Here is a 23328-nt window from a genome sequence, read left to right as displayed (position 1 = left end):
GTGCGTGACATGCGGGCTTGCTATCTAGCATATATATGTCTATATGGGCTGTATAGACGGTGCTTACCTAGTTGTGATAGCTAAGCCGCTCCAGTGTCCTGTCTGGCGTCCGCTGTGGAGTGCGGTGCGGCGTCTATGAAGGACGAGGGATGATAGCAGCGGGTATTGCAGCAATAGCGGTACCTGGGAGCCCCGGCTGAAGGCGTCCCTGGTAACCGCGAGGAGAAGAAAAAATGGCCGCTAACGCCGGCTCGTAGGTGCCTGAACAGTGACGTCACTATGGTACAGAGCGGCGTTGGAGCCAAAAAGGGTGGCGTCTAACCAACGCGTTTCGAAGGTGCTCGGCCTTCTTCGTCCCTGACGAAGAAGGCCGAGCACCTTCGAAACGCGTTGGTTAGACGCCACCCTTTTTGGCTCCAACGCCGCTCTTTACCATAGTGACGTCACTGTTCAGGCACCTACGAGCCGGCGTTAGCGGCCATTTTTTCTTCTCCTCGCGGTTACCAGGGACGCCTTCAGCCGGGGCTCCCAGGTACCGCTATTGCTGCAATACCCGCTGCTATCATCCCTCGTCCTTCATAGACGCCGCACCGCACTCCACAGCGGACGCCAGACAGGACACTGGAGCGGCTTAGCTATCACAACTAGGTAAGCACCGTCTATACAGCCCATATAGACATATATATGCTAGATAGCAAGCCTGCATGTCACGCACAGCAGGTCTATATTGGATAGTGATCTGGACACTTTCTATCACACATTGGTATTAACCCCTGTTGCCCATTACTACTGAACACGCACCCCCGAGCGCGGTCCCTCATATCCATATTGTGATATTCTAGCGCACATATTTCCTCCCAGGATAGGCACAGATCCTGTGTGGTCCAGCGGCTAGGGGTGCTCATTCCCCACATCATCCCACCGCCCATTCCCCCTGCCACCAACTGCCATTTTCTTCTCCCTTCCCTCCTTGTGGCGAGCACCATAGTGTGTGTAATTGCTCTTTAACTGTAGTTCTAAATTATCCTCAAGCTGAGCTGGCAAACCCTTTAATCTAGTTTTCCACCATGTAATAGCAGTATATGTTTCATATCTTGTGAAAACAATGAATCTTGAAAGAAAGAAGTGGACTTTATCCCTTTCAAATGTGCATCAATGATGTACGGATGTTTATGGCTAGAAGATAAGACTAAAGTAGAATGGTATCAATGTAACTTTCTATTCATACAGACTGTCAAAGAACGATTCAGCTTATCACATCCAGAAGACAAAACAGTTATGTAGTACCTATTTATTATCTAATCCTGAACATATTCTAAACTACAACTACTAGTGCTTCATTATGCATGAAAAAGCACATCTTTATACTATAAAGATATCCTGATTATGGTGGCATCCTGAAAACTCCATTGTGATATTACAAGTGCTTCTCACAAAATTAGAATATCATCAAAAAGATAATTAATTTCAGTTCTTCAATACAAAAAGTGAAGCTCATATATTATTTAGAATAATTACAAACAGAGTGATCTATTTCAAGTGTTTATGTTAATGTTTATAATTATGGCTTACAACCCATGAAAACCCAAAAGTCATCACCTCTGTAAATTAGAATACTTTGTAACACCAACATGAACAATGATTTTAAAATCCGAAATGTTGGCCTGCTGAAATGTATGTTCAGTAAATGTACTCAATACTTGGTTGGAGCTCCTTTTGCATCAATTACTGCATCAATGCGGCTTGGCATCGAGGAGATCAGTCTGTGGCACTGCTGAGGTGTTATGGAAGCCCAGGTTGCTTTGATAGCAGCCTTCAGCTCTTCGGCATTGTTGAGTCTGGTGACTCTCATCTTCCTCTTGACAATATCCCATAGATTCTCTATGGGGTTAAGGTCAGACGGGTTTTCTGGCCAATCAAGCACAGTGATACTGTTGTTTTTAAACCAGGTATTGGTATTTTTGGTAGTGTGGACAGGTGCCAAGTCCTGCTAGAGAATGAAATTTCCATCTCCGAAAAGCTTGTCAGCAGAAGGAAGCATGAAGTGCTCTAAAATTTCCTGCTAGACAGCTGTACTGATTCTGATCTTGAACAAACACAGTGGACTTACACCAGCAGTTGACATGGCTCCTCAAACCATCACTGAATGTGGAAACTTCACACTAGACCTCAAGCAGCTTGGAATGTGTGCCTCCCCACTCTTTGTTAAGACTCTAGGACCTTGATTTCCAAATGAAATGCAAAATTTACTGTCATCTGAAAACAACACCTTGGACCACTGAGTACCAGTCCAGTTCTGTTTCTCCTTGACCCAGATAAGATGCTTCTGGCATTGTCTATTGGTCATGAGTGGCTTGTCACAAGGAATGTGACAGTTGTAGCCCTTGTCCTGGATATGTCTGTGTGTGGTGGCTCTTAGAACAATGACTCCAGCAGCAGTCCACTAATTGTGAATCTCCCCCAAATTTTTGAATGGCCTTTTCTTAACAATCCTTTCAAGGCTGTGGTTATCCCGGTTGCTTGTGCACCTTTTTCTACCACATTTTTTCCTTCCACACAACTTTCCATTAATATGCTTGGATACAGCACTCTGTGAACAGCCAGCTTCTTTTGCAATGACCTTTTGTGGCTTACTCTCTGTAAGAGTGTGTCAATGACTGGCTTCTGGACATGTGTCAAGTCAGCAGTCTTCCCCATGATTGTGGAACCTACTGAACCAGACTAAGGGACCTTTCTAAACGCTTATTAAGCCTTTGTAGGTGTTTTTTTAATTACTGAGATAATGACTTTTGGGTTTTCAATGGCTGTAAGCCATAATTAACATTAACAGAAATAAACACCTGAAGTAGATCACTCTGTTTGTAATGACTCTATATAATATATACTTAACTTTTTGTATTGAAGAACTGAAATAAATTATCTTTTTGATGATATTCTAATTTTGTGAGAAGCACCTGTATTTCTGACCTTTTATTTTCCCAAGGTTTGGTCTTATTATTATCTCACTATCTTACTTGCAAACGTATGCATAGCCTATAATTTGGTTGACATGTATTATCCAAGTATCTTGTTGTTGTCTTAAACCAGAAGGTTTTGCCAATGGCTTGATTTGTCTCTGACTATAAGGTAAGAAACAATAGTTTGTCTTAAGAATGGATTAAAAATGTTTAAATTTGGAAGTGCTTTCTCCTGCTACTCTGTAATGTAATTAATAGTTCTGTATAAAATAAGTTTCCCCTTTGTACAACTGCCGGTATTACAGTATACTGGAAAGTAGTTGAAAAAGTTAATTGTTTGCATCATAGGCCCCATCTTAGTCAATACTGTAGGTACACCATGGTTACCTTGGATGTCTTCTGTTTAAATATATTTAAAGGGCACCATGAATAGCAGCCTGGCTGCACAGTTGTGGTTAGGTGCATCATTCTCATAATTATGAAAAATATACTTTTAAGATCTGTCCGGGACCACAAATGGAGATTTTGATGCTGAGTCACTTCTCGTGGATAAGCCATAAGGCAGGGAGGTCAAGGAGTCCAAGGTCAAAACCATGAGAGTGTGTCAGAGACAAAAGGATAAGGCAAATAAATAGTCAAGATCAAGTCCAAGGTCAGGCACTGAGGGTCAGAAAACATCAAGGCAAAGGGGCAGTCTGAGTGAAAGGTCAAAGAGGATATGTCCAAAGTCTGGCAACAAAGATCAGAGTCAGAGAATACTGAGCACAAAGCACACACACGCCACCATGCAAAAGCTACCACTGGCAATAGTCCAAGCATAGCCAGCCAGGTAAATAGCCAGTCAATTATCCTGAAAGGTCAGCTGATATATAGATTCATTTTAGTTTTTTCTTTACCTTCATCCAAGAGCAATTAATTTTTTTCCATTGACATAGGCTTAAAAAAAATGTTTTTTAGTGACACCATTCACTTTACCATATAATATACTAAAAATGAGAAAAAAATGTTAAGTACTGTGAAAAAAAAATATTTTGCCATTTTTTTGGTGGAGTACAAAATACCATACATGTAAAGGAAAGTGAAAGTGGTATTCTCACACTTGAAAGCTATCCCTTTAATCAAACAACAATGACTATAGTACAATATATCAGTCACATACATTCATGCCAATATGTCAAGCACTGACATTTTCTACTTTCACACAAACCTGACACTTCTTTGCGAAATGTCTCAGTTCGGTTAATTATGACATTAGGTAAAAGATAACAAAACCCTTACATGCTGTTTTCTCAGTGACATAATGACTGTAGAGATTAGATTACTCAACAGCTCAGATGGCTCGGATAATCAAGAATTATCCTATTAACGCTGACACCCTCTTCCCTTTGCTTGTTATTTCCAGCTTTCAGGTGTATGATGCTTTCTTTAAAGAGAATCTTTCTCTAGATTTCACAATTGATGATCATGCTCGCGTGATCCTTCTTCTCTGTCCTATACTTTCTATAACATGGTCATGGCCATTTTAGGCCATTTATCTAAAATTCAGTAACAGTTACTCGGATTCTCAAACTTTGAATTCATAAAGATACAGGGCAAATTAGATTAGTGCAGAATCGCTATTGATCTCTGTCAAAGATGTGTTTGAGCAAGAAGAGAAAATCATTTTCTTTCATTGCAAAGTCTTTCTATATTAGCATAATGATTTATGGGTGCTAGGATATTTGTCGCATTTTCAGATGATCACCAGAATTAGCATTTCAGCTTTATTGTAATAAGTAGAGTTTAGCAATAAGATTCACAGGACCCTGGTTCAGTGGCCACATCATCCGTACATATTCCATGGCTGTTGGGCCAGGGTCATGCGATCCACCTCTTACCTTCCAGTATCCCTGAAGCCTCCTCAGATTAGTAGGCCCAGCAAGATGTCTCACATTGCAATGATGACATGACACCAGGCAAGAACTTGACGCAGTTTCCTAGCATCAATATGGGACCTTGTTTATGAGTGTTCACAATATCAGAAAGTGTTTGTAGACAACTGTCAGATGACCACAAAAAAGAGAACATGAGAACATTTATTTTTTTTTGGAAGACCAATGTCATTACAAAGATATTAACAGCCGGTGCCCACTTTGATGCCTTAACGGAGTTTTACAATTAACATTGGCATGTATTCTAATCATATCATTTGGTAACAGAAAAATCACTTTTTGCTACCTCTTCAATTGAACTTTCGGCCCCTAGGGAAAGCAGAAAAAGATTAGCAACTGTAGCTTCAGGTTCTGGTGAGTACGACATCGTACATGAGATTGGGGATTTGGACAGGCTCCATTGGATACTAGCACAACTGTGTTTTCTTAATGGCTTATTACTTTTGATTCTCTGTGAATTTGTTTGGTTTCTGAGGCTGCGGTAATTGCATGAATTAAAGTTCAAGTTAAAACAATAATGAAATCCCGAATTACTGAGTCCTGTGTATGGGATGGAGCCATGTAATGGCTTGGCTCAGATGTAATGTTTGCTTATGAAGTCTACGAGCCTTTGCGTTTGGATTTCTCACTAATCTTTTCTTCTCAACATAGTTCTCCAATGTTTGTTTTCTGTTTGAGCAGCAGGATTTGGGCAGTGAAATATCCCACATATCATGCCAAAGCTGCCAGTTTGGATTGGAATGGAAGCATAGAAAGCACGTACAGTGAGGCAGAGCAAGAATTAATTTGCCTTTCTTTTATTTAGTCCCATTCAGTGGAGTAGAAGTCAATTGTATGTCTCATTTTTTGTGTTACTAACACAAGTTGCCAGAAAGGATATAAAAGATTATCAACTTGGAGCAGCAGGTAGCAGAGATTTCATTTTTTGTTCTCGTGTAATGGATTTCATGTACGTCACTTAAACCATTTATCTGTTGTATCGAGCGCCTGGTACAAATCTATCCTAGTCCTTTGCCCTCATCTATGTATCATAAAGTCTTTAAACATTCGCAGAAATTCTTTCCTAGATGACAATGTCCTATACCCACTCAATGTACCATACAGCCATTGGTTTTATCCGAATAAACCTTGTAGCCAACTTGTTTCTGCACAATGGGGACTATTGATTGCAACCTGAAAATGCTCCTTTCTCAGAGTTCCCTTTCATTAGCAGAAAATCACATTGGAAAATGGTTGAACAATAGCACTTTGTATTGTTGCCTGGAGGGAATGTTCAAATTGTGATACAATTGCTTGTAATTATTTTGACACAGCTGCTCAATTTTCAGTTAGCAGTCATGCACTGCTCCAAAAGCCTACGTCTATTATTACAACTATTGTCAATATTAATGAGTCTTATTGTAAAAAATAGCACAATTTTAGGGATAAGTAAAATAACTTGTTAACAATATTTAATAAAGCTGCATGGTTTTCCTGTCATTGTGTAGCTTATGGTAACATCACCTATACTGTATGGCCGTAGCTTAAGGTAACATCACCTATACTGGTTTGCATAGCCTATGGTAACATCACCTATACTGGTTTGCGTAGCTTAAGGTAGCATCACCTATACTGGTTTGCATAGCTTAAGATAACATCACCTATACAGGTTTGCGTAGCTTATGGTAACATCACCTATACTGGTTTGCATAGCTTCAGGTAACATCACCTATACTGGTTTGCATAGCTTAAGGTAACATCACCTATACTGGTTTGCGTAGCTTAAGGTAGCATCACCTATACTGGTTTGCATAGCTTAAGGTAACATCACCTATACAGGTTTGCGTAGCTTATGGTAACATCACCTATACTGGTTTGCATAGCTTCAGGTAACATCACCAATACAGGTTTGCGTAGCTTATGGTAACATCACCTATACTGGTTTGCATAACTTCAGGTAACATCACCTATACTGGTTTGCATAGCTTAAGGTAACATCACCTATACTGGTTTGCATAGCTTAAGGTAACATCACCTATACTGGTTTGCGTAGCTTAAGGTAGCATCACCTATACTGGTTTGCATAGCTTAAGGTAACATCACCTATACAGGTTTGCGTAGCTTATGGTAACATCACCTATACTGGTTTGCATAGCTTCAGGTAACATCACCTATACTGGTTTGCATAGCTTAAGGTAACATCACCTATACTGGTTTGCATAGCTTAAGGTAGCATCACCTATACTGGTTTGCATAGCTTAAGGTAACATCACCTATACAGGTTTGCGTAGCTTATGGTAACATCACCTATACTGGTTTGTATAGCTTAAGGTAACATCACCTATACTGGTTTGCGTAGCTTAAGGTAACATCACCTATACTGGTTTGCGTAGCTTAAGGTAACATCACCTATACTGGTTTGCATAGCTTAAGGTAACATCACCTATGCTGGTTTGCATAGCTTATGGTAACATCACCTATACTGGTTTGTATAGCTTAAGGTAACATCACCTATACTGGTTTGCGTAGCTTATGGTAACATCACCTATACTGGTTTGTATAGCTTAAGGTAACATCACCTATACTGGTTTGCGTAGCTTAAGGTAACATCACCTATACTGGTTTGCGTAGCTTAAGGTCACATCACCTATACTGGTTTGCATAGCTTAAGGTAACATCACCTATGCTGGTTTGCATAGCTTATGGTAACATCACCTATACTGGTTTGTATAGCTTAAGGTAACATCACCTATACAGGTTTGCATAGCTTAAAGTAACATCACCTATACTGGTTTGCATAGCTTAAGGTAACATCATCTATACTGGTTGGCGTAGCTTAAGGTAACATCACCTATACAGGTTTGCATAGCTTAAGGTAACATCACCTATACTGGTTTGCATAGCTTAAGGTAACGTCACCTATACTGGTTTGCATAGCTTAAGGTAACATCACCTATACAGGTTTGCATAGCTTAAGGTAACATCACCTATACTGGTTTACGTAGCTTAAGGTAACATTACCTATACTGGTTGGTGTAGCTTAAGGTAACATCACCTATACAGGTTTGCATAGCTTAAGGTAACATCACCTATGCAGGTTTGTGTAGCTTAAGGTAACATCACCTATACTGGTTTGCGTAGCTTAAGGTAACATCACCTATGCAGGTTTGTGTAGCTTAAGGTAACATCACCTATACTGGTTTGCATAGTTTAAGGTAACATCACCTATACTGGTTTGTGTAGCTTAAGGTAACATCACCTATACTGGTTTGCGTAGCTTAAGGTAACATCTCCTATACTGGTTAGCGTAGTTTAAGTTAACATCAACTATACTGGTTTGCGTAGCTTAATGTAACATCACCTATACTGGTTTGCGTAGCTTAAGGTAACATCACCTATACTGGCTTGCGTAGCTTAAGGTAACATCACCTATACTGGTTTGCGTAGCTTAAGGTAACATCTCCTATACTGGTTAGCGTAGTTTAAGTTAACATCAACTATACTGGTTTGCGTAGCTTAAGGTAACATCACCTATACAGGTTTGCGTAGCTTAAGGTAACATCACATATACAGGTTTGCATAGCTTAAGGTAACATCACATATACAGGTTTGCATAGCTTATGGTAACATCACGTATCCTGGTTTGCGTAGCTTAAGGTAACATCACCTATACTGGTTCTAGTTCTACAAAAACAAAATCTGGACTTCTTGAACACTGCCATCAACTGTCTCTTGTTTGGTGCCTTCATTGCATCTGATCTTTAGAATAGTATTGTTGGAGCTGATTCAGAAATTCCAAATTAGAAACAATATATTACATGGAAACTGTCAGGTCTAATAATGCTATAAACCTGATATAGCGTTAATCTGCAATTTAATAGTGCTATGATGGTACCCAGCCACGGTACTAAAGTAGGGCAACACCAGCTTTCAGTCATGCAGGCGTGTCCATTGAAGCATCAGTCATTGCTGTAGTCATGCTCCTGAACTTTGACTGACAGTTGGCTCAGCTGTGCATCAATGCTGAGATGGCTGTCAATCAAAGTGCCAGATCTTTCATACAGTCACCGTTCACAGTCTACTGGGTAGTAACTATAGCCACACCCGCACGCCTGTATAAATGAAATCCGGTGGCCGCTGGGAAGAATAAAGCTCATTTTCTCTCTGATGCTGCACTTTTAATACTGCAGCCAAGCATTTTCATAAAGCTGCTAGCTTGCAAAATATCACTATATCTGCAGGTTAATAGCGTTATCCTGTCTGACAAGTTTCCTTTAAACGCATTAAATGGTTGTTCCTGTGTAAATCATGCACTGAGGGTGTTGCTCAAGATACAGAGGAGTCACAGATGAGAAAATAACTAATTTCCACACAGTCCACTGTCAGTAACTATTTTACTTTGGAACAAAGATATTCCTACTCGGTTTTGATAAACGCACAAGACATCATATCAAACAAACATTTTGCCAGAAGGTTATATCCACTGTGCTGGACAGCTCAGCACCCAAGAGAACTGTTTCTGCTATTTTCTCTATGTGAATTTACCTGTTGCTGTGCCCGTCTGAACAAGCCGCCCCTCACCTGATTACACCCTGAGAGCAAACTGATTTAATTATGTGAGTGCAAAGCATGGGCTCAACTGCGGTCTAGCACAGTTTTTCACAATCTTAAGAATTTATATATTTCTATTCCTATTTCCCAACCAAATGTTCCCCTCCCATCCCCGTATAAACTAGAAGAAAAGTCCATCTTCGACTATATGGAGAATATTACAAAATTCACCAAATATATATATATACACATCAGAGAAGATGCCGTGGACAAAGTCTATAGGAGCTGAGTCACTGCTCCACCTAATATTGTCCCACAGGGAGACTCCTCTTTCAGAGAAAATAGTGGAAAACGCAAGTCCTTCCTGGAGTTCATTGTGTGCTGTGTCAGCACCTAAATGTAGCATAGAATCCTTAGTTACTGAAGAGCATGAAAACGTAGTGACAAATCTAGGATTTCTGGCCGTTGATTCCAGTAGGGAAAATGTGGTCCGTAGAGTCAATATACCTAACTATCTAACTAAAGGTTTTGTTTCGGCCGTGTGTCTCTTGACGCCAAAATATATTGTGATGCATGCACATTTATTTACTGCGTCATTGCAGTGGACTTTTAGTGTGTCTTCTTTCTGCTCCAAACGACACAATCAGGACACGCAGGCAGATGCATAGCTTTTCCAGCTGGTGAGCAATACCGAGGAGGCTTGTGCTATAACGCTTCCACAGGATGTAGCACCTTTCACTTCACAGGTCCCGAGTCCCTTTTGTTCTTTAACATCTTTTACAGCAGGAATTCTCTTGCATCCAGATAGGTCCGGATACTGTTTTAGTTCAGTTTCAATCTGCCACTACTCTTTACTCAGTCGGGTGTTGTCACGAGGGGATTTCACAATATCCCTCTCCAGCACAGTCTCATACAGTCCTCATTCCTGCAGTCTCTGCTCGAGATGGCCGCTCTTCCTCTTCCTGTCTTTTACTTTATAAAACTCTCCCTTTCACATCTTACAGACATATCACAATCTCTTAACCATGTTTAAAGAACAGTGTCATCTTGTGGCCAGTTAACAACATTAACTATAAAGAAACAAATCTATTGAAGTGCAATGATTGTTCAGGAGTGAGTACAATTACATTTATCTTCAATTATACCACCCTGGTGAGCCGACACACATCTCACACCTGTCCCAGATTTTCATGGCTAAGACGAGAATAACTTCATGCAGGCTCCAATCACTAGAGGCGAATCTGCATAAACAGGAGAGCATGGAGCAACTACGCTATTTCCATAACTCCCGAATGAATGGCAGTTAAAGAAACAGAGTAGCACAAAGAGCTTTTGGCTTATGCTTGTTTGGTTTTTTTTTATATCCTTTCATCCTGCTATATGCCAAAAGAGTTACTTTTTGACTCATTGTGTTGTAAAGTATAGTTATTTTTTTAAAGAAAAATGTCAACCGGTGCAAGCTAAAAGAGCCACTCTATATGTAATTAACAAATTAAAGCTGCCCTATGTAATGCTATAGCAGGCAAACATTGAACATATGAAATTGGAACTGAATTACTCCTGCAGAAAATAAGTAAATGATGGTACTTAGCACTTAAATTGGTTAATTCATGTGTGCCCAACAGCCAGTGATAAGGCACACCCCATTGTTGGGACCCTGACCTAATATGATATCTCTCTCTGCCTAAAAGACTACAATTATATTGGCAGGTAGGATCAAGCTCTATTTAATACTGCCATAGACTAAAGGTACCGTCACACTAAACGATATCGCTAGCGATCCGTGACGTTGCAGCGTCCTGGCTAGCGATATCGTTTAGTTTGACACGCAGCAGCGATCAGGATCCTGCTGTGATGTCGCTGGTCGCTGAATAAAGTTCAGAACTTTATTTGGTCGTCCGATCGCCGTGTATCGTTGTGTTTGACAGCAAAAGCAACGATACCAGCGATATTTTACACTGGTAACCAGGGTAAACATCGGGTTACTAAGCGCAGGGCCGCGCTTAGTAACCCGATGTTTACCCTGGTTACCAGCGTAAAATGTAAAAAAAACAAACAGTACATACTCACATGCGTCCCCCGGCGTCCGCTTCCCACACTGACTGAGCGCCGCAAAGTGAAAGTGAAACCACAGCACAGCGGTGACGTCACCGCTGTGCCCTGCTACTGCCGGCGCTCAGTCATTGCAGGAAGCGGACGCCGGGGGACGCATGTAAGTATGTACTGTTTGTTTTTTTTACATTTTACTCTGGTAACCAGGGTAAACATCGGGTTACTAAGCGCGGCCCTGTGCTTAGCAACCCGATGTTTACCCTGGTTACCCAGGGACCTCGGCATCGTTGGTCGCTGGAGAGCGGTCTGTGTGACGGCTCTCCAGCGATCAAACAGCGACGCTGCAGCGATCGGCATCGTTGTCGCTATCGCTGCAGCGTCGCTTAGTGTGACGGTACCTTAATAGGAGGACTGCTCAGTCAGAAGACCTGTATTACAAATATCAAAAGACTGACCGTCACTTTCAAACCGGAAAGACAAACAGAGCTAATCTATATGAAACTAGCAAATTAAAGTTGCTTTCTGAAACCCTATAGAATGCAAACATTTAATAAATGAAATTGGAACTGCATTACTGCTGGAGAAAAATTAACGTACCTAGCGCATAAATTGGTCAATTCATGTGTGCCGAACAGCCAGTTTTCCCACAGAACTATATATCTAAATATATATCATGATAGCTGCAGACTGGACTGAATTTTTATAGTGACAGGTTACTTTTAAATGTGTGCACACTGTATGTCCATGTAATATGCTGTAGTATGAGTGTATTAATATCTTAAACCTACCGCCGCTCTCTCCGGCGTTCAGCATCGTTCTTCCCCTCTTCTCAGTGATGTCACCGCTCTTCTCACTGTTCTGGTCACACTGCGCTCTGTGTAACCAGAAAGTGGCTTTTACAATGTAAGTCTATGGAGCATCAGAACAAAGTCCTATAGACTTTCATTGTAAAAGATACATCCGGCTCACACATAGAGCAGAGAGTGACCCGAAGAGTCGCAATTATGGTGACATCACTGAGGAGCAGAATGGTGCAGGACACCGGAGTGAGTGGTGGTAGGTGAGTATATTTACACACTCAAACTGCATTACAGGCATATATACACACATTTAATTAAAAAATATATTTATGGGAGTGCGTCTTTAAGTCACTTGATGGTGCATTCAATCACAGGCCTCTATCAGGTGTCATTTCTTTCCTGTTCTGAGGGGGACCACCATAGCAACCTGTGCTGGATAGAGGGGGTTTCCTGCCAGCAAATGTAGACTTTGATTATTTTGTAAATTGGACAAGTACTTTAGCAAATTATAGCATTAGTGGCAGGGACTGATGTGAATGATCTGATTGTTAGGGACTGATCTGATTGAAGGCAGTCTTTGTACAGCACTGGAAAATTTTCCTTTGGTATGTAAATGTCAGTAAACAAAATGAATAATACAATATAATATCAGCAAAATAATAAATTACATATCTTAAATCTGATTTAATCAGAAAAGTTTTAAATATGAGCGCTCCTCTTCAGTTTTTCAGTACATACAGTATAATACCTTCACTTAACCTACATATGACACTACTGCAATTGGTTTTGAACACAGGATTTAGGAAAGCAATGAAATCTGGTTGCCACTGACAGAATTGTACATCTACTTGTAGTAAATGAAAAACTAGTAGACACACACACACACACGCTCACAGATACACAAACTGGCTTTGTAGAGGAAGGGAGGTATGTGTCACCGCGCATGCAGCTGTCAGTGATGTGAAACAGGAGGGTTTTTGTGTTTCCAGCATAATAGGTGCTGGGAGGCCATGTATAGAGTTTAATGGACCGGTTTCATGCGAGCACCCGCAGTGCGGGTGGGAGGGTGCTCACTGTACCCCTTTCCTTGCAGTACCTGCAGGTGTTTGAGGACCTGCAGGTGTTTGAGGACCTGCAGTGATGTCACGATCACGTGACCAGCACAAGACATCATATACCTAGACCTGTGGTTCAGTCTGTGTGTGGGGCTGTGGGGAGAAGTTGTACTTCCCACAGAAGTGAGGACTTAGAGTGGTTTTCCATAACAGTGTGTGGGAGGACCCCGCACCAAGGAGGACTGAACTAAATGTTACAATTTTGTTTTGTTTTTCTATCGTGCCCAGTGGGCTGTATTTTGTTTTAAGCACCGTGGTTTATGCTGCATGCAAAAAACCCACTGGTGTTTTCAAGTGCATGTGCTCCTGAGTCTACCTGAAGGCTCCTACTGAGCATGGCAACTCCTCACAATACACACATACAAACACGTGCACATAGATGCACACACACGCTCACAGATACACATACACATATACAAACAAGTGCACACAGATACACACACGCTCACAGATACACACACATACAAACAAGTGCACACAGATACACACTCACAGAAACACATACACACATACAAACAAGTGCACACAGATGCACACACACGCTCACAGATACACATACACACATACAAACAAGTGCACACAGATGCACACATGCTCACAGATGCACACATACAAACAAGTGCACACAGATGCACACACACGCTCACAGATACACATACACACATACAAACAAGTGCACACAGATACAGACACACTCACAGATACACATACACACATACAACAAGTGCACAGAGATGCACACACGCTCACAGATACACACACACATACAAACAAGGACACACAGATACACATACACTCACAGATACGCATACACACATACAAACAAGTGTACACAGATGCGCACACATGCTCACAGATAAACATACACACCTACAAACAAGTGCACACAGACGCACACACGCTCACAGATACACATACACACCTACAAACAAGTGCAGATATGCACACACGCTCACAGATACACACACACACATACAGACAAGTGCACACAGATGCACATATACTCACAGATACGCATACACACATACAAACAAGTGCACCCAGATGCGCACACATGCTCACAGATTCACATACACACCTACAGACAAGTGCACACAGACGCACACACATGCTCACAGATACACATACACACATACAAACAAGTGCACACAGACGCACACACTTGCCCACAGATACACATACACACCTACAAACAAGTGCACACAGACGAACACACACTCACAGATATACATACACACATACAAACAAGTGCACACAGACGCACACACATGCTCACAGATACACATACACACATAAAAACAAGTGCACACAGATGCACACACTTGCTCACAGATACACATACACACCTACAAACAAGTGCACACAGACGAACCACGCTCACAGATATACGTACACACATACAAACAAGTGCACACAGATGCATACAGACACATACACATACACACACCTTATGCTTTGTTATTGATCATTTTGTGATGATTAATTTTATGTAAGACAAACTAAAAAAATAACTGAATTGTTATATTGTGTGAATTATCAGATTTCAGATTTCTTAACTGCATAAGAAACTACATCTCAAATCACACAGACAAATTAAGTTGCTCGTTTTCAATTATGAAGAAATAAAAAAAAATAGCTTTAGAAAACTAAAAGAGAAAAATCATTAGGTAGTTAAACACAATTTCATAGTTTAACACAAGAGCATAGTTTGGTGTTTTCCTTACTAGCTTCAATTGTTTATTTTATTTTCTGCTTTTATCTGTGTGGTTATTTCCATTGAATATGTGCTCCATGGACAATGCCACCAGGTGTGCATCTTGTGAGATGTATGCATGCCCTGAACAGCCGTTTGAGGGTTAATGTGTCTGCATTCGATGCAACCAAATGACATGTTTGGAAGCCCAGGTAATGGATCTAAATGTGCAGCTTGCAACACTCAGGAGAGTTTAGAGCTCACTGAGCTTGCGCTGGCTGGGTCTAGTGATATGGAGGAGGGTGGACGTGGGGAAGATCAGGACAGAGAAGTACACAGCTGGATAAATGTTACAAGAAGGGGTCGAGGAAAAGTGCCAGGGATCCCAGTCCTAATCTGGCACAACCTAGCAAATATGCCTGTTTGGCTGATATTGGGAATGCAAGCCCAAGACTGGAATCACTGCAGCAGGACATTGCAACCAGGAAAACGACTGCTGTAGGAAAGAGGGAAATAGGAGTGCAGCAAATTCTAGACAGACATTGGTGGTAGGGGACTATATAATTAAGCGGACAGACAAGGTCATCAGCTGCCAAGATCATGAATGCCGAACAGTGTGTTGTCTGCCGGGTGCTCATGTTCAACATATTGCGTGTCATATAGACAGATTGCTGTGTGGGGCTGGGGAAAACCCAGCGGTCATGGTACACATTGGTACCAATGACAAAGTTAGAGGGAGGTGGAAGGTCCTTAGGAATGATTGTAGGTAACTACGAGAGAAGCTGAAGGCCAGGACCTCCAAGCTGGTGTTTTTAGAAATACTGCCAGTGCCACGAGCATCACTGGATAGGCAGTGGGAGTGTAGAGAGAAAAATAAGTGGCTTAGAATCTTATGCAGGAAGGAAGGGTTTTGGTTCACGGAGAACTGGGCCGACTTCTTTGTCGGCTACAGGCTCTTCAGTAGGGACGGGCTGCACCTAAAGGGGAGGGTGCAGCTGTGCTTGGGGAAAAAAAGGTAAGATGGATGGAGGAGCTTTTAAACAAGGATCTTGGGCAGGTAGGGTAGATGTGTTAAATAGGGGGATAGAGTAGACACAGAGAGGGAGGAAGTAAGGGTAAATGAGGAGTAAGGGTCCTGGAATATGCAAGGAAAAAAATGTCTGCTGGCAAATGCAAGGAGTCTAGCCAGCAAAATGAATGAACTGGAGACTCTTATGATGCTCACAGAATACGATGTGGTGGGCATTACAGAAACCTGGCTTGACAAGAGCCATGACTGGGTAACAAATGTAGAGAGTTATACTACATTTAGAAAGGACAGGAAAGATAAAAAAAAAAGGTGGAGGGGTGTGCATCTTCGTAAAGTCCACATTAAAACCTGTGCTCAATGAAGACATTGGGGGAAGTAACAGCAATGTATCTATGAGTCACTATGAGTAAATGTACATGGGTATGGCAATAATATAAAGCTGCTAAATGGAATTTGCTACAAGCCTTCTAATATAGCTGAACAGGTAGAGGATGAAATGCTGCAGCAAATTAAAAAGGAAGCAACTAGTAATAAGATTCTTATTATAGGGGATTTTAACTATCCAGACATTCAATGGGACATGGAATCTTCTAGTTGTGCTAAAAGCTACAATTTCATATCTACAGTTCAGGACAATTACCTCTCTCAGCTGGTTGATGAACTATCCAGGGGAGGTAATCTGATGGATCTGGTTCTATCAAATAGACTAGATACAATTTCAGATCTACAGGTCAGAGAGCATTTGGGAAGCAGTGACCATAACATGGTAAGTTTCAAAGTAATTTTCAATCAAACATCCAAAAGGGCAAATGCCAAAACCTGGAACTTTAAGAAAGCTGATTTCAACAAATTAAGGAAGGAGCTTAATCATATAGACTGGGACAATGTCATGGTAACTGGGGATACTGAACATAAATGGGGCCATTTTTAAGGAAATACTACTAGAATCCAGCAGAAAACTTATATCCTCTGGTAATAAAATGTCAAGGAATAAAAAAACATTATGGATGAATAAGACAGTACAAAGTACGATAAGACAAAAACAAAGGGCATTCAAAATCTTGAAAGCCAAGAATACTGAAATAGCATTTCAGGAGTATAAAGATCTAAATAAGAAATGTAAAAATGAAATCAAGCTAGCAAAGTTATCTGCAGAGAAACAAATTGCCAATGATCTTAAAATAAATCCCCAAATTTTTTATAAATACATCAATGGCAAAAAGAAAAAAATTAATGGTATCGGCCCCTTTAAAGATGACAACAACAAGATAATCACAGAGGATAAAGAAAAGGCTGACATATAAAACAGGCACTTTTCATCTGTGTTCACCAATGAATTGTCTGTTACAGGGATCATTCAACGAGGCAAAAATCAAAATTCACAACCTGATATAACTAGTTTATCACAAAAAGAAGTGCATCTACATCTGAGCAATTTAAACATTGACAAATCCCCCGGCCCAGATGGCATTCATCTATGAATACTGAGGGAACTGAGTTCAATAATTGACAGACCACTATATCTCATATTCTTAGACTCTCTTGTAACAAGGGTGGTGCCACAGGATTGGAGGATGGCTCATGTGGTACCAATATTTAAGAAAGGTAAAATGGTGGATCCAGGCAACTACCATCCGGTAAGCCTGACATGAGTAGTGTGCAAAATTTTTGAGGGCATTATAAGAGATGGCCTGCAGAAATATATTGTAGATAATGTAATAACTGACAACCAGCATGGATTCATGAAGAATAAGTCGTGTCTAACTAACATGTTAGGTTTCTATAAGGAAGTAAGTGCAAATCTGGATGTAGGTAAAGCGGCTGATGTGATTTATCTGGATTTTTCAAAGGCATTTGATAAAGTTTCGCATAACAGCCTTATACTGGAGCTACAGAAGCAAGGACTGGGGAAACTATATGCAGATGGGCAAGGAATTGGCTAGATGACAGGAAACAAAGAGTCTTCATAAATGGTACAGTCTCTAAATGGGATATAGTCAGCAGTGGAGTACTGCAGGAATCTGTGCTAGGACCAATTCTTTCAACCTCTTTGTTAATGACCTTTAGGATGGGATTGAGAGTGTCAGTCTTTGCTGATGACACCAAACTATTAAAATCTGACCGTGACATTACAATATTGCAAAATGACCTGGATAAGGTGACCGATTGGGCAAACACTTGGCATAAGAGATTAATGAAGATAAATTTAAAGTAATGCACATAGGACGGCATAATCCTATTGCTGCATGTACATTAAATGGGAATATACTTGAAACTACAGAACAGTAGAAGGACTTGGGTATTCTAGTTACAAGTAAGCTGAGCAGCAGTACTCAATGTCAAGCAGCAGCCACAAAAGCAAACAAGATTTTAGGATGTATAAAGACAGACAAAATCCCAATGCATTATTACCCCTTTATAAATCACTGGTGAGGCCACATCTAGAATATAGGATCCAATTTTGGGCTCCATATTTTAGAAAGGATTTTCAGAAGTTAGAATCAGTTCAAAGATGGGCAACTAGATTATTACAAGGGATGGAAGGCCTCTCACATGAGGAGATGTTGGAAACGTTGGGCTTGTTTAGCTTAGAAAAAAGATGCCTTGGAGGGGATCTCATTTACTTGTATAAATATATGTGTGGCCTGTACAAAACATTGGCACATGACTTATTCTGTCCAAAGACCATACTGAAGACTAGGGGGCACTCATTACGGGTGGAAGAAAGGCGATTCCAGCAGCTAAACAGGAAAGGGTTCTTTACAGTTAGAGCAGTCAGACTGTGGAATGCTCTAAAACAAAAAGTAGTAATGTCAGACACTACAACAGCTTTTAACAAAGGGCTGGACGATTTTCTTGATACACATAACATTGCGGGTTATAGTTAAATTAGTGGCAAAATGGTGGAGAAAGGGTGAACTTGATGGACCTAGGTCTTTCTTCAACCTACATAACTATGTAACTATGTAGTGTGCTATAACTTAAGCTACTAGTGTAATGAGATTTGCAGAAAAGTGATATAATTTGTTTTGATACAAGGTGACCGGTCTTTCTGGTAAATACATACTGTGCACCTCTGGACTGATTCAACCTAATACTGGAGGATCTTTAGTGGGCCCCAAATATTGTGCAAAATATAACAGTGTGAATAGCATTATAGTGGAAATAAAATTATGTTGGACAGATTGGATAGATCTTGTGAGCATCAATTTTTGATAAGTATGAGTACTATACAAGCTATGCTTAAAGGGAATCAGTCAAGGCCTTTTTGCTAAATAATATGAGAGCAGCATTATGCAGGGGCTGAGAGCCTGATTCCACCAATCTGTTACTTATTAGGCTGGGTGTTGCTGTTTCATTAAAATCCGTGTTAAAATTATCACTATAGAACTAGGCATCACAAAGTAATATACCGTATTGTTCAGACTATAAGACGCACCGGACCATAAGACGCACCCCAAATTTTCAGAAGGAAAATAAGGAAAAAAATGTGTCAAATGGGGATCCGTCTTACAGTCTGAATTTAGCTTACCGGGGACAGGTTTAGGCACAAGTGGAGGAGCGGTCACAGGGGTTGTTCGGTGGTCCAGGCTGGTGTGGTGACCTCCGGGAAATCCCATCCCAGGCTGGTGTGCTGGTGCTGCTCTGTGGTGTGGCGGGGCTCCACCAGCATTTTGCAATAGGTGATCTGCGGAGCAGTGGTGCTCTGTTGGGCTGCGGTGCTCTGTGGGGCTGCGGTGGCCTGTTGGGCGGCGATGCTCTGTGGAACAGGGGTGGTGGTGGTCTGTGGGGCGGCAGGGCTCTGCTGTTATTTTGTGAATGCCCATAGGCCCATGCAGATCCATTCATGTGATGCAGTGGCCTCCGGGAAAATGGCCACTGGGGGCGGCACATGCTCGCATTAAGATCTCGGCAACAAAATCTCATCTCCTGAGATCTCGGAATGAGATCTCATTGCCGAGATCTGAATGTGAGCATGAGCCACCCCCGGCAGCCATTTTCCCGGAGGCCACCGCATCACAGAAATGGATCTGCATGGGCCTCCGGGCATTCACTAAATGCCGGCAGAGCCCTGCCACCCCACAGACCACCACCACCGCCGTCCCACAGAGCACCATTACTGCAGCACAACAGGCCACCGCCACCCCCGCCCCACAGAGCACCGCCGCCCAACAGGCCACTGCCACAACAGATAGCCTCACCAGCCTGGGAAGGGAGGCTGCATCGTCAGACTGGGACCACCGCCACGGTATTTGTAAGTATATTCTGACTATAAGATGCACCATTTTCCCCAAAAAATTTTGGGGAAAAAGTGCGTCTTATAGTCTGAAAAATATGGTAATTTAAATTTTGTACATTTAGCTGGTGGACTGCAGATACTAAGTATTAAAAGGAATCTGTCAGCATAGCCCTCTGTTACTGAGAAATCAGCATTTCAATTAAAGCTAAAGAGCTATTTGTAGATCTAAAGCCTTTGTCACTCCAGCTCTATCCCTCCCCCCAGTGCTCCCTTCTCCTGCTTGGCTGACAACTCCTTTGCCTTAAGTCACACAGCATAGAAGCTGTCAGTCAAGCAAGAGGAGGTGATGAGGCGCAGGAATAGAGCTGGAGTGACAGAGGCTTCAGGTATATCATAGCTATTTACAAATACATTCAAACACTGATTTTTCAGTAATAGAGAAACAGACTGTCCATGGAAAGATATTGCTAGACCTGCCTTTGAAAGAGCTACATGTGCCTATAAATAGTATTTTTGGGGGGTGTAATCCAGCTGACAGATTCCATTGAAGGGTGAATTTGCTGGGATTTCGGTGAGGGAAAAAAGAAAATGGCTACATTACTCTCAGCTTGGACACAGAAATGTTTGCATGGCTGCTAAAGAGGCATTACACTATGATTTACTTGTCGAAAAAAAACCCACATTTTTTAAAGAGCTGAAAATAGCTCCCATAGACATACCTTTATCCTTAGAGAAATGGATGTATCATTTTTTTTATTTCTTTTAAGTGCTCTCACTCTGTAACTTTTATTAAATACTAATAAGGTTATATTAATAATTTTGGTTTATTATTTTTTACTATCAGCCACCTTTTTGAGGTTGCTAGGGCATCTCTAAGAATGTGTTGTGATCAGGCTAAACTGAAGACATTATTTATGGTGGAGGACATCATAGATATAGCCATAAATATAACACACTTTATTTCAGATTGTTTTTCTAATATCCCCTTTAATGACTCCCTTTGTATTAATGTATGTCTTTCTTCTTCTCCCCCACCCTTTTGTTTTTACATGTCTTCTCTCCTGTCCATTCCTCTTTCCTCCCCTCTTCACATAAAGTGGCTGTTCCTCTGTCTCCAAGTTTCTCCTGCTCTTCTGCAATAGACCAGTTCCTGTGTGAGTTCTAAACATGAGCTGTAAGTCTTTTTCACCCTGCTTTTGTAATTATATCCTTTATTTTGACTATTGATGTTTGTCTTGTCTGTTTTTGCCCCTTTATAATGGTCACTTATGTGTAAATGTTAATGACTTACGTTTGTGTTTGATTTATGTTGTTCTGGTATATAAAAGTAGGGTAAAAGAGTTGTGCACCTATTGATCACTTCTATGTATAATATCTCTCAGCGACATCAAACACTTGAAATCAAATACATACATTGAGTATCTGCAGGAAAGTTTAACCAAACTTTCAAATTGACAAGATATATTAGGAGAAAATTAGAAAGCCTAATGAGATAATTCAATGATAACCTGTCCACTTCTGGTTTTAGGTGCAGAGCCATAACAGAGACTTTTATTAAATTTCACTCACTAAAAACAACTCTGCCTTCAAAATAAAGGAAGTTTAAAGGGGTGGTCCGAAGGCAAACTAAATTTAATTTTTAATCCCTATCTATTCGATGCCATAATCTAAGTGATTTTCTAATATACTTGTATTAAAAATTCCTTCCAGTTCCCTAACTACGCTAACTGCTATTTTATTTTTTCTTCTATGTCCTGTCTGATGACGCTTTGTGTGAGAATACCAGTGCATTCTGGTGTACTCAAATGAAGCGTCATCAGAGCAGAGGGCAGAGGCTGCGGTCACTGCCATGGCACCTGCCCCTTCCTTGAAAGGAAGCATCATCTGTGACTGTTGTTTCAGGGGCTGTGCTCGTCCCTGCTGTGTCCCTCTCTGCGAGCTGTGCAATGTGCGATCTCCAGAGTGACAGCATTCGCTGTTGTTGGCTCAGATCAGAAATCAGCCTGCAACACAGAGGTGTTGGAATATCCAACATGCAGGAGACTAGTACCACCCACGCAAGTGACACCACTGGGCTCCTGCATACCAGGTATTCTGACAACACTCTGTTGCCGGCTGATTAAGACCAATCTGAGCCTACAACAGAGCACACACTGTCATTGTGCAGATCGCACAGTGCACAGCTCACAGCAGGTACACAGCAAGGACTTCTGGAGCGCCCCGTCAGGGCAAGGGGGTACTCAGTACCGGGTCCTGCGGTTCACAGGGGGATGTCACGGTGGCTGACCTGGTCTGTGGCCCTGGGACGTCCGTATAAAGGGGAAAAGTCTTTAAAGGGATAGAGTTTATGTTTGTGACGCCACCTGTGGTATTCGGTCAGGGTGACCGACACTGCTTTAAGGGGTCTGTTGGGGTGATGTTATGGCAGCTAGATGATATGCCTTCCCACAGGTGAAGTATATCCCCAGGGCTTCCCGGTGTATAGATGGTGAATGGTGAGAGGCGCAGAGAAGAACGAGGACACAAGGCTGCAGTATCTTTACCTTTACTGAAGACTTCAGCATCCACAGTCCAGAGCATCAGACCACGGGGCAGGCAGGGTCCGGCCGGTTTGGAGGCAAGTCCAGAGCCCCCTTGTCCAGGTGGAGAATAAAAGCCTTTCCTCTAGCGCCATGGTGGTGTAGTCCCTTACTCCTAAGGTTCTCATAAGGTCCTCACAGATGTTATCTCTCTCTGTCCCCCAGATTGGATAAGACATACCCGTATGACTGGTAACTTGAGGCGGTTTATAGGGACTCTAGCATGCCCCACCCTCTAAGGTTGTCAGTGTGCCTCCTGGGTCGGACAGGTAACATAGAGTTCAGCTGTCCTGCCAGTCTCTGATGTAAGTCATAGAGGTCCTTACAACCTCGGTGTTCCGGCTACCGGTCTCTGCACCTCAGAAGGAGGCAGCCTGCTCGGGGCTGGTCCCCTTCTGATA

The 23328-nt window shown here is 41.6% G+C and overlaps 1 protein-coding gene across 3 annotated transcripts in view; it reads left to right on the top strand.

Annotated features, from left to right (window-relative positions):
• Nucleotides 1-23328, top strand: part of HTR4 (5-hydroxytryptamine receptor 4) — a 922564-nt gene that overhangs the window by 732541 nt on the left and 166695 nt on the right. The window contains exon 7 of one of the 3 annotated variants that reach the window (XM_077265737.1): nucleotides 21446-21522. The exons of the other annotated variants lie outside the window; for them this stretch is intronic. Within the exon in view, the coding sequence (XP_077121852.1) occupies nucleotides 21446-21506 (61 nt within the window). The 3' untranslated portion in view covers nucleotides 21507-21522. The remainder of the gene's footprint in view (nucleotides 1-21445; nucleotides 21523-23328) is intronic. 3 annotated transcript variants of the gene reach the window in all.

The sequence above is a fragment of the Ranitomeya variabilis genome, chromosome 5 (assembly GCF_051348905.1).
Source record: "Ranitomeya variabilis isolate aRanVar5 chromosome 5, aRanVar5.hap1, whole genome shotgun sequence".
Classification (NCBI taxonomy): Eukaryota; Metazoa; Chordata; class Amphibia; order Anura; family Dendrobatidae; genus Ranitomeya; species Ranitomeya variabilis.
Note: the sequence above shows the minus strand (reverse complement) of the source record. Positions and strands in the feature narration are given on the sequence as shown.